The sequence below is a fragment of the Nymphaea colorata genome, chromosome 3 (assembly GCF_008831285.2).
Source record: "Nymphaea colorata isolate Beijing-Zhang1983 chromosome 3, ASM883128v2, whole genome shotgun sequence".
In the NCBI taxonomy this organism is placed as follows: Eukaryota; Viridiplantae; Streptophyta; class Magnoliopsida; order Nymphaeales; family Nymphaeaceae; genus Nymphaea; species Nymphaea colorata.
The window spans coordinates 11,683,213-11,695,660 of NC_045140.1; the positions used below are offsets into that span (position 1 = coordinate 11,683,213).

The following is a 12,448-nucleotide window of genomic DNA, read 5'->3' on the forward strand; positions in this document are numbered from 1 at the left end:
CTAAAAGGCTATCTAACCAAAACTAACTGCATGCATATGCACCACTCAAGCACTGAACGGTGTAACAGAATGCAGATGCAAAACATATCTCCTCATTGCAAACTCAAAAACTGATTTTCTAATTATCATAACCTTGCTTCTTAACATATGATATCCATTTTTCTGATTTATTTCTCAAACAGTTATAGATATGAGAGGACCAACTTCTGGAGTAAGAACTGAACACTTTACATAGCATGAATGTTGTAGATTGAATGGTTTGCAGAAATATTGGGAAACTGCAACAAATGCATATATATCAAACACGCCAATGAAAGGATCAAGAGAAAAAAGGGAGTTAGAAGGTAAACATGTTGCAGTAACAGTGTAGCACTTACTGTAAGCACTGGGTGAAATAATTTGTCAAAGGCTCAGATGAAGTATAAAAGTCGACATAGAAATTTCAGCTTCACAGTTCACACACAGACATGCATGCTTGATGCCACATGTACTGGCCCTTATTACAAAAATGTTTGCATGTTGTTAGTCACACTCATGACCAATTCTCATATTTGTAGAAGGCATGATGTCCCAAAACAGTGTCCAGATGACATCCACGGGATTGATGACAACATTAGGGATAGATGAGAACATCTGAATTGGCTGAGGCATAGCAGGACAAAGCAGCACAATCTTTTAAAGAACTTAACAAAAACCTGGTTAAGTGTTTTAGTTAGAGTAAGATTAGATCTTCTCTTCACTTGAATGATTACATACTCTAGTATTTGTCCGTGCCACTAGCTCCATGCTGCTTCTTACAACCATAAGAAACTAGATTAGATAAGAATTTCCATATGGCTTGATCTACAGCCCAAAATCACCTGATCATGCTTAAACCTTAACAGGTCCCATTGTGGGAGGACTGGTTAAGTGAGTGTTGAGCTATCCTCTTTATAAACAAAAAAATGAGCATGAAGCTGACAACATCCTTATCCATTTGCCACTGGAATACTTCTATCAGATGGAAGGTTTGACTTGAAAAACTATTTGGCGCCTGTCACATTTATATCATAAGAAGAATCCATCCTACTCCACTCCTTGATTTGGATCTTCATTCATAGCCTTGACTCAATATGGATGATGGTTTATCCATTGCAAGATTCTGGCATTCATATGCTCCAATGTAAACCCAAAAACTGTGGAAAATGACAAAAATTGCCTATAGGATGCCTAGTTATGAAACAATCCTAAATTAGCAGCAGAAAATATTGTTCGTAGTAGTACTCTAGGATATTTTCTTTTGTTATTGGCAAACTGGGGTTCAAACAAGCCATTTTGATGAATGGCCTCAAAAACTTTGCTTACATACTACATACTTGAACTGCATTGGCTTCCTACTTTTGTTCAATAAAACATGACATTTTCAAAAAAATAAGATGGGGCGCTTCTGGGTTAGAAAGAGAAAGGATCGCCTACATGATGAAGAGGGTACAAATAGCAAGTCTGTTTTATCCCAAAGAACCAACGGTGAAGGAATTTTGCGCTGACATGCTCAGAGATGAATCTTACATGCTCGTTCATTGATAAACTTTATTGGTTAAATACCAACTCCCAGCAGATAGGAACTTCTTTTATCTAAGTGTTTATCGATCAACACTTTATATCATAATTGTGGCTTATGAAACTAGAATTCTTACTAAAAACTAAAAAGTTCAAAGAATTTGAAAGAGAGAACCACGAGTGACGGCATAAGGTATAAAATGAAAGAAGAGGACTATGTGGCATGAGAGGAGCTACGACATTGTGGACTGGAATAATTTACTGAGATGACGGTAGCCTATGTTAAAAGATAAGTTACTGGATCGATGGTGTCAGACAATGGCCAAAAAAACTGCAGAGTGTTGCCTGTCCTACATTTTTGAGCATCTTAAGACTTAAACATGCAGTGTCAGTAAATAGTAACACCACGAAGTAGTTGCAGCAGCTTATTGACTAACCAGGATGCAGCTTCCTCTAAAAAACCCATAAATAGAGCAGGACAAAACCACAATTTAGAGAGATTGCTTCATTTCTTATAAGTATAACCTTCAACAGTCAATAAATGGCAATCAAAAAACCTGCCTGTCGGCAGCATCGGCAACGATCGGCAACCTGGGCAGCTGCCCCAACAAACAAGAAGAAGACCCATAAAGCAAGGACACCAAGAGGAACAGAAATACCGTGCTGTCGAGACTCATCACCACATCCAGCCCCAACCCTTCCCTGGGCTGAAAGCTCCTCTCCAGCAGGTCAGGGAAAATCAACAGCACGTCGAGAACAATGGCCTGCATCGTGTTGAACCTCACAAACCGGCTGAAGTTCTGATTCCTAACAACTACAAAGTAGAGGGTCAAGAACACTAAGAACCCATTTAGAGGGAAGCCCTTGAAGATCCTTATTGCGGGCACCAGAGGCTGAATCAGCACCTGGAGTGCAGAGAACTGAGTGATGACGTACTTTCCGTATTGTATGCCGTCAAAGAATGGATAGAAATAGCAAACTGCAGAGATTAGACGATCTGGGGGGTCGACAGAATCGCCTTTGGCCCTTGCCTCTACGCGTCTTCGCCTTGCGCTGGAATTTCTGAAGTGGGTTTTCCTAGAGAGAGGGAAGGAACGGAGGGAGAGCGACAGCTGACCATTGGAGTGAGGGATAAGGAATGAGATGGAGAGTGGATGCAAGGGTGCGGCCATTGATGCAGCCGACGAATTTCTCAGCCCAGGTTCCCAACTGCAGAGAAGGCTGGGAAGAGACGAGAAACCAAATCACTCCATGGAGTTCCCTTAGACGCAGATTGGATGGTGTAGGCTTGGATTATCGTTGGAGCTACCGAGCGGAGAAGATATTTGTCAATCATTACGAACCAGTATTATCCGATTCCCAGCGTCGGACTAGTTTAGACTCGGTTGAGACGCTGCAAAGTGAAACAATCGGAATTCAATTTTCATCGGTATCTGACACAAAACTAATTCATTGCTCGTAGATTTGAAACGTTAAACCGGATCTCGTTCAGATTTTGATCATCGTTCAACATTAGTACTGGTTTTGAACCAGATCAAGACCCACGAAGAAAGAAGTTCTAAAAATAAAGTGACTATTTTATTGACCTGTTTAACATTGCATACATTTTTTCTCACGTTAGTAAAGACCCTTTTTTTTTTGGGGTGCTGAAGCCTTCTTCCAGTATTCTCTCAAACTAAATTCTTCAATAAACACCGTTCGAAAAGTTTCGCAAGCTAGCCCAGTATTCATCTTTGAAAGTTATATGTTATACAAACAGATTATAAAGATGTGTATACATAGACCAATAAACTAGCTAGAAACACTAATGTATACATCAACGTTATAGAGATCTATACATCAATGTTCTAAGGCCCGAATATATAACGTTCTGCTCATTGAACTCATGCAGATGTAGTAGCAGAACCACATGTGACATTTTTTCTTTGTGTCAGTCCTAGTATCAAACACTTTTATTTCACGTCGGAGCTTTATAAGTTTTGATGCGCCTTATCACATCAATGATGGTGTTGTTGGCATTGTTGGCACTTTCTCCACATTGGTGTTGTTGGCGTTGTTGGCACTTTCACCACATTAAAGCTTCAAAAACACAATGACAGAAATAAATAGCATCGCTACTTCAACTTCGATGAATCCTATCGAGTCGGTGAGAGTGATGCATGTGTCAACAATGCTTTTCTTCACACTAGATATTAGCAAATGTAGAAGCAACTCAACATCAGAGCTGCATAAAAAAAATACATAAAAAAAATTCCAATTGCACAAAAATAATCTTGAAAGAGCTGACAATTACAATAATAGAAACAACTCCTATGGATATAGATGTTAAAGTGGCCAATTGTAGAGCAAATTCAGTTCTAATGCATCCAGTTGACTTGAATAATCAAGTCATTGTCAAGTGAGAGGATAAACCGACCTAGAGACTATAGGAGTACGATAGTGATGGAGCAAAGCGTCAACCTCCCATAAGGAACTTCCTGGGAAAAGTAATTAGTTCATGAGCTCTCATACATGAAAAATGGTTTAGAGCACATGTGACAGAATATAGAATCACACCAGTGGAAAACAAATAGATTGATAAGAATCATGTTTTGTTTCTCAACATTGGAGTTTTTTCTAGGAAAACCTAAAAAAAAAAAACATAAAAGTGACCTCAAAACTGCAAAACATGAGCTTGATCAAAAGTCAGGCAAAAATAGTGTAAAACTATAATGATTTAGCATAAATGATCTTTTCAAGAAACTTGACTCGGTCTATAAAAACACACCTTTAGTGCTAAGAACCCATTTTTATGGGATCATCATTCACAGAATATGCTATTTTGACTATTAGGAAGAAAACGAGGCATGACTTGTCTAGCCATTTTATGATATGATATGATGGTGAAACGTGACTACAATACCAACTAAAAATAATGCATACTCCTGCTTAACAATTGCATCCCCCGCTTCAAACAAGATGAAATTTACTTATGCAGCTCTAAAAACTAAAGGAACAAGCAACTCTCATTCTCATTTGTTCAACGAAGGAAACTAATAGGTAAGAAAAAATAATCCTAGAATGCACTTGGATGTCCACATGTGCACTATCAGTGTCAATATATGCACTTTATCAGCTATAATTTCATCTACAATTTTGTGGTGATTTTTCTATAAGAAGAAATCTTGCTGCGACGTTTGAAGAGATTTCCCAAATCAATGTTGAAACGTTTTCCTTTTTCTTGTAACTTTCAATTCTTTCCTTTTTGTTGTAAATGCTTTCCTTTTGTTGTAACTTCTATAAATTTCATTGGATTGTATATAGAACAATAAACTTTTTCTCATGTTTTATTCTCAATTCTTGTTTATACTAAAAGTTCACATGGTATCAAAGTATGCATAGTGTCTCTTTGTTGCATTGCCTACCATCTTGCTCTTCTTGACCACATTGACAAAGCGCATCAAAGGAGCGCAATTGACTATTTTTTCTGCATCTTATATCCATGTGTGAATGTCCTCTTCTTGTCCTTTTTTGTTACTATGATTTTCTCCAACAGCAAGTAAGTTTGTCGTTCATTCTCATGGTCAACCCCTTTTCTAATCAATACACATAATAATATGTGTCTCATTAATGGAACTTCTCAAGAGGATGTTTATTATCTGCATCATTCTGACAATCTAAGGATGGCTTTAGTCACTTAGTCATGGATGGTTCAAACTATCCGACTTGGAGTTGTGCCATGCTTATGGCATTTGCTGTCATGGATAAGGTCAGGTTTATTGATTGTTCCATACCTCAACCCACTTCTGGTTTCTCTGATTTTCTCAAATAAAAACATTGTAATGATATAGTTTTATCATGATTATTAAATTTTATATCTGAAGATCTTACCCAACACTATCGTATTGTTGTGTCCATTATTTAAGTTTGTAATGATTTAAAAGAATGTTTCTCTCAAAGTGTTACTTTGTTTTTCTTAAAGTGTTACTCCTCATATGTATCATATTCAGAAGGCTATTTCCCATTTGCAACAAGGTTCTCTTTACGTGTTGCAACATATTTTTTCCAACTAAAAACATATTGGGATGAAATTCGTTCATATTGTTAACCTCCTACTTGCTTATGTGGTGTTGTTGGTGACTTGACAAAATGATTAGAACAAAAAAAGGGTATTTCAGCAGTTGATGTATTTAAATGGATTGTATGATCACATCAATAGTCAAACCTTTCTTATGGAACCGCTCCCAAGTGTTACTAAATTCTACAATCTAATAATTCAAGAAGAGCAATAAGGGGAGTCTCAATCTATACTAACTACAAGTAAGAAACAAGCAGTTCGTTATTCATCCAACTCTAATCATGAAAATGTAACAATATTTGTGATTAATCAAAAAAGTGAAAGGTAGAAATTTCGTTGCAAGTCTTGACCAACCTGCTCTCATTGCAATGTCATTAGCCATAGTGATGGCAACTACTTCTAACTCCATGGCTATCATTCACACCATCATCTTCATGGAGTTGTTTCAAAATGCATCTTCAGTGTCCTTAGAATAAGAAAAAACTTCTTTGGTGGAAACAAGATTCCTAATGGTTAGCTTTAAGTGAGAAGAAACCAAAAAGTACTGATGTTGTTGCTCTTATCAAGAGTGAGTATGATCAATTATGGCTCTAGTCAAAGGAAAATCTATTACAACAAAAAATTTATTGGTGTGTCATCTTTCCACAAACATTCTTATCAATATTGAACTATACACTCAACTGCTAGTAATTATATTGTTTGTTGTCCGGCCTTTCTTAGTTCTGCAAAAACTTCTAATGTTTCTCTTAAACTGCCTAATGTAAATCGTGTTTCTTTTATTAAAGAAGGTGATGTTAAAGTCTCAAATTTTATCACATTAAAGGACATTTTTTGCATACCTTCTTTCAAGCTTAATATCTAGTCTGTTAGTTAATTAACTAAGCAATTGAAATGTTTGGTCACTTTCTTTCCTCACTCTTATGTTATTCAGGACCTTGTCTCACATATGAGGATTAGATGGGTGAAGAAACTAGTGGGTAACCTATGGCCTTATCCATCATCAACAACAATCATAATAGGGCCATTTGGAGACTGGCTACTTGGACATCCCTTTTCCTCTCGCATGAAGAGGTTTTTGGCATATGATTTTAAGCTTAGTTTTAGTAACAGTCATTGCTCTTGTGATGTGTGTTATCAAGCTAAGCAAGCTCGCCTACATTTTTCTCTTAATTTCATTAAAAGTAAATCTATATTTGAGCTTGTTCATGTAAACATTTGGAGACCCTACTCTTTTGATTCAAGTAATGGTTCTCATTATTTTTTTAAGCATAGTGGATGATTATTCTAGGCAAACTTGAATATACTTGATGAAACACAAATTTGAAGTGGAATAACTTCTCAAATTCCTCTTTTATGTCCACAACTCAATATGAAAAAAATATTTAAAATATTGAGGCAAAAAATGAATCTGAATTATTCTCAAATTTCATACAACATTTTTTTTTTCTTGAAAATAGAGTTGGTAACCAACTTACTTGTGTTGCTACTCCTTAACAAAATGGAGTAGTAGAAAGAAAACATGAATAACTTCTTCAAATTGCTTGGGCTCTTTTCAAACTAACTTTCCTAAAAGATTTTGGGGGAGAAAGTGTTCTTGCTACCACATAGTTAGTCAAGAGAGTCTGTTCCAAAATACAAGAAACGAAATCATTTGAAAATTTTGTTGGGTCAAAACTTCATATTACCATATCAAAGTCTTTGAATGTTTCACTATACTACAAATTTAGATCCAAATAAATCAAAATTTGACTCCAAAAAAAGGAAATGTATTTTTATTAGATATCTATTTGAAAAAAAATGCACAAATTTTATGTTTAGAGTGAAAATTTGTTTTTACTTCTAAGGATGTTTTTTTTTATGAAAATATATTTCCTTCTTGCAAGACCAAAGATGACGTCTGTGAACCATTGCTGCATATTTCCACTCCTTTCATTAACCAAGACTTAAACATATTTTCATCTCCATTCATTGAGTTTTATTCTAATATGTTTCAGCTAAGAAACTTCAACTAGATACTGCCTTCAGCTCTCATGGATTGATAACACATTAGTCAAACCAAATTGTAGGCTTCTCATGCTCATTTAAGCCAAATTTTATCCTTCCACCACTCATATGTCATTAACAGAAAGACATCATTCTATCATGCTTAAATTATCGTATAGTTATTTAGTTTGCACCACCTTCAATATTTCTCTCATTTTCATCTCAAGTATTCTATGTTCGTGTCCTATATTTTTAAATGCTAAAACCTACTCTCAAGCTCTAATAAATAAACATTAGAGAGATGCCATGCGATTGAGGAGAACAACACTTGGTCTCTTACTGAACTTTCACTTATAGTGAAACCAAATGGATGCAAATAGGTATATCATGTGAAATAGAGGTTAAATGATTCAATTGAGCATTACAAGGCTAGTATTATAGCATAAAGATCTATTCAACAAGAAGGTCTCAATTATCATGAGACCTTTATGTCATTTACCAAACTTATTATTGTTAGATGTTTATTGGCCATAGCTTTAGCAAAAAAATAGATTTTATATTAAATGGGCATTCACAATGCTTTCTTACATGGTAATTCAGAAGATGTTGTCTATATAGATTTATCTCCATGATACACACCTCAAGGGTTGAATATAGTGTGTGAGTAAAATAAATCTTTTTTTGGATTGAAGCAAGCCCTATAAAATTGGTTTGCCAAATTTTCTCAAGCCCCACTTTAATATGGATTCTCTCAATCAAAGGCTGATTACTCCTTCAATTTCTCTCAAGCTAGTTAAATTATTGCAATCTTGGTATATGTTGATGGTTTCATTATTGGGGAAACAATGAAACCACGATTGACAATTTGGAGACATATTTGAGCAATAAATGAAGGAAAAAAGTGGACTCATATTTTTTTTGGAATTAAAAGTATCTTGGTCCTCTATTGGCATCAATATAGGTCAAGAAAAATATACTTTTGATACTATGGATGAATTTGGTCTCATGAATTGCAAATCATGTTCTTTGTCCATGGAGCAAAAGTTAAGTTTATCCTTAACCAATGGAGAACCACATTGTTTTCAAAATTATCAATGTTTAGTAGAAAGACTAATATACTTTCCTATTACCTATCATGACATTTGGTTTGTTGTGAAACCTCACATGACAACTGCTTTTCGGGCTTTATGCTATTTAAAGAATAAACTAGGCCAGAGACTATTGTTGTCTGTTTCATCTAAACGCATTTGAATAGTCTTTTGTGAATCAGATGCCACAAAACAAGAAAATCCATAAGTGGGTACTACATATTCTTCGTCTCTAGCATGATTTCATTGAAAACTAAGCACCAAAGAATTATTTCTCACTCATCCGCAAAGGCATAATATCAAGCAATGACAAATGTTGCTTGTGAAATTATTTGACTTTGTTATTTACTTAGTGATCTTCATATTAAATTATAAGAGCTAACACAACTTTACTGTGACTCTTTATATCATAGTAGATCTGATTTTTCATGAGAGAACTAAACATATTGATGTAGACTGTCATTTAGTTCATTATGAACTACCAAATCGAACCATTTCTATTTCTCATGTCAATTTACAAAACCAACCAGCCGGTCTATTTACAAAATCACTTGAAAATGAACAACTTTATTTTCTTATTTCCACACTGGCATACAAGGCTTGTATGATTCAGTTTGAGGGGAACTTTCAATGTATGCACTATCAGTGTCAATTTATGTGCTTTTTTAGCTAATTTTTTGTCTATAATTTTGTGATCATCTCTGATTTTGTTATTTAGGAAGAAATATTGCTGCGACAGTTGAATAGATTTCCAAATCAACATTGACATAGTTTTATTTTTCTTGTAACGTCAAATTCTTTTCTTTTTACTCGACTGTGGATTGTAGATTATGGACTCTGAATATAAGATTTTGGATCTCAGAACTTAGGTTTTGGATTTTATATTTCAGGTCTTGGATTATCGATCTTGAATTTTAATTTTTGAATTTCGAATTATGAATTTTAGGTCATGAATCTCAGATCTTGGATTTCAGAATTTGGATCTTGTATCTTAGATGTCAATCATTGGATTTCATATCTTGAACTTTAAACATGGGATCATGGATTTTGGATCATAAATTTCATATCATCGATTTTAGATCTTGGATCTTTGATTTTAAGTACTAGATTTTGGATCTTGAACTTTGGATTTTGGATCAGATTTTACGTAATGAGTGTTGAATCATAAATTTGAGATCATGGATATGGGATGGATCTTGAATCTTAGATTGTACTTTAGATTTTGGATCTTTGATCTCAATTTATGGATGTTGGATTTCAGATTTTGGATTACAGATATTGGATCTTGGATCTTGGATTTTAGATTTAATATTCTAGATTTTGGATATCAGGTTCGGATGTCAAGCATTGGATTATGGATTTTGTGTCTCAGATTTTGGATCTCAAATATTAGATCATAGATATTGAACCACGATTTCAGATCTCAGATTTTGGATCTTGAATTTCCCTAACATGATATTATATTTTATACCTTTAGAACGTCTTCTATTTTAATTTAGAACAAGAATATCTCAAATCTTGATCTCAATTTTTGGATTTGGATTCAAATTTAGATCTCCTTGTTAGGTCCATGTCCTACATCTCAGTCCTAGTAGAGACCGGATTCCAGATCTACATGACTTAGTTTTGCATGCATCATTTTAGATCTGGCTCTCAATTTGCATTGATATATGATGATTCATACATGAACAAACATCATATTGAATTTTCTATGTTCATCAATCTTCTTTTGAGATCTACCTAGTATGATTTCAAAATTTAGAGTATGTTTGTTTTCTTAGATTTTGAACGACATTTAGACTTATGAATTAGAACATTTGGTTTTGTCCTTGATTTGGTCATCCCTAGTAAAGGTGCTAAGAATGGTCAGACCTCGTACAGATAGGTCGGGTCCCGTCCCTCGGAATGTCACACAAGGAACAAAAGCGAATACATGTATTTTATTCATTTATATAGTCTACATGTAAGGTTTGATATAAAAATTTACATGTAAACAAACCTCTTATATGTGTCTCATATCTTAGCAAACCCAAAGTGCATGTCTCTATATAAGTGGATGTGAAACAACATTTTTAAGACAAAGTGTCATTGTGAGGCGGTATGTTTGTAGTGTCACTATAGATAGTGGGTCGTGTGAGAATATGGTTTCTCAACCTATTGTTGATCAGTTGTACCTCAAGTTTAAGAAACTACCACATCCTTACAAGGTATCGTGGTCTAGATGAAGTCTCTATCATTGGTGCTTGGTGAAATTTCTATGAGAGACTACTACAAGGAAGAGGTTTGGTATGATGTAGTCCTTATGACTGCCAGTAATATTTTATTAGGGTGCTAATGGTAATATTACAGTACAGTTATCCATGAACATTTATACCTTCAAATTTAAGGCTAAAAAGATCATCCTATAACTTAGTAGGGAGTCTTGTTTAACTAGGAAGAAAGACTCTAATAAGGTGCCACTCATTGTTGGTATGCCTTATAAGGATTGTCATGATTTATTGGCTGATTTGTTGTCCTGTGATTCAAATGAAGCATCAGATTTACAACCAGCTCAAACCAGTTATATACCTGATGGACCCTTGCAGACAATGGTTCCACCGTTGAATACACATGCCAGTGATGCACTTCTAGCAGTGGATTGTGTCTCACTTCTACCTCAGTAAGCCAAGGACGCCTGGGCACCTACTCAAGGAGGGCCAAAGGACATTCACTACATCATTACCCATTTACAGCATGATATCATCATCTTCGTCAGGAGCTGAAGTCTCCTACCCAGAAAGATGGATGCAATGTAGTTTAGAGTTAAACCAGATCTCAGAATCGGTTCCATTTAGGGTTTGGATGTGGTTAATTTGGTTATTTATGACATTGTAGGTTTGGAACTTTTTTATTGTTGGACCCGAGATCCAATTCAGATCTAAGGGTCAGACATCTTAAATGGGTCTATTTTGTTTTGTTTAAGGCCACCTGCTGATGAAAAAACACTCTAATCCCTTTTTGTTATTGAAGCTCCCCGTCGTTTTCCAATACCTACCATTCTATTCTTGCTTTCATGTGCTTTTGCCACGGGGATTAGAATGTGGAACTCTAATCACTGCATCACAACCTAACCCTGCATGTTTTATTTTTCTTTAATTCATAATTTGAGCTTCGATAGGAATAGAGGTGAAAAATAGGATGTGTGGACAGGAAGTCTATATTTTTTTATGACTCCTGTTTGTTTGTTGAAACGAAAAGTGAGACAAAGTGCTCTCCAGATATTTTTTGCCAGGCAAATATGGATTCAAACTTTAATTTCACCTTCCATTTTGGCAATGTGTTTGATGGCTTCGAACTTTTGTTCCAGGCAGTATTTTTCTGCTAAACTAGGTGTTGCTATGGCATGAACTAAGAAATAAACACACAAATTTAAAAGTAAACTCACATGTAAGTCATTCAAATATACATACTTCTTAGTGCTCCAAAGGTTTAAATATATGTCCATCTAACTCCACAAGTTTAAATATGCAATATATATATATATATATATTTCTCCGTACAAGGAATACGCTTCCTCATGCAATATTGATCTTCAAAGTAAAACATATTACACGTATGCATTTATGCAAGTTAGTAAAACATGTCTTATAACAGCAATAAAGCTGATCATGGTTTACCTGATAAGTCAACAAGCCCATAAGAGATTGAAGTAAAGATGAGTGCAGTGATAGGACATCAAGGAGATATGATATCCTCCATCCCTCCCTCTTCCTCTTGTCTTAAGGGGGGTTTGAATTTCTTA

General features: G+C 35.1%; 1 protein-coding gene across 1 annotated transcript; it reads right to left on the reverse strand.

Moving 5' to 3' along the window:
• Positions 1 to 2,020: 2,020 nt before the first annotated feature.
• Positions 2,021 to 2,850, reverse strand: LOC116249842 (protein TIC 20-v, chloroplastic). The gene has a single exon (XM_031623138.2). The coding sequence runs from the start codon at positions 2,709 to 2,711 to the stop codon at positions 2,088 to 2,090; it is 624 nt and encodes a 207-aa protein (XP_031478998.1). The 5' UTR covers positions 2,712 to 2,850; the 3' UTR covers positions 2,021 to 2,087.
• Between the last annotated feature and the right edge of the window lie 9,598 nt (positions 2,851 to 12,448).

Excerpts from the sequence above, each read along its gene's own strand:
- LOC116249842 (XM_031623138.2), bottom strand. The coding sequence starts at position 2,711 with ATGGCCGCACCCTTGCATCCACTCTCCATCTCATTCCTTATCCCTCAC.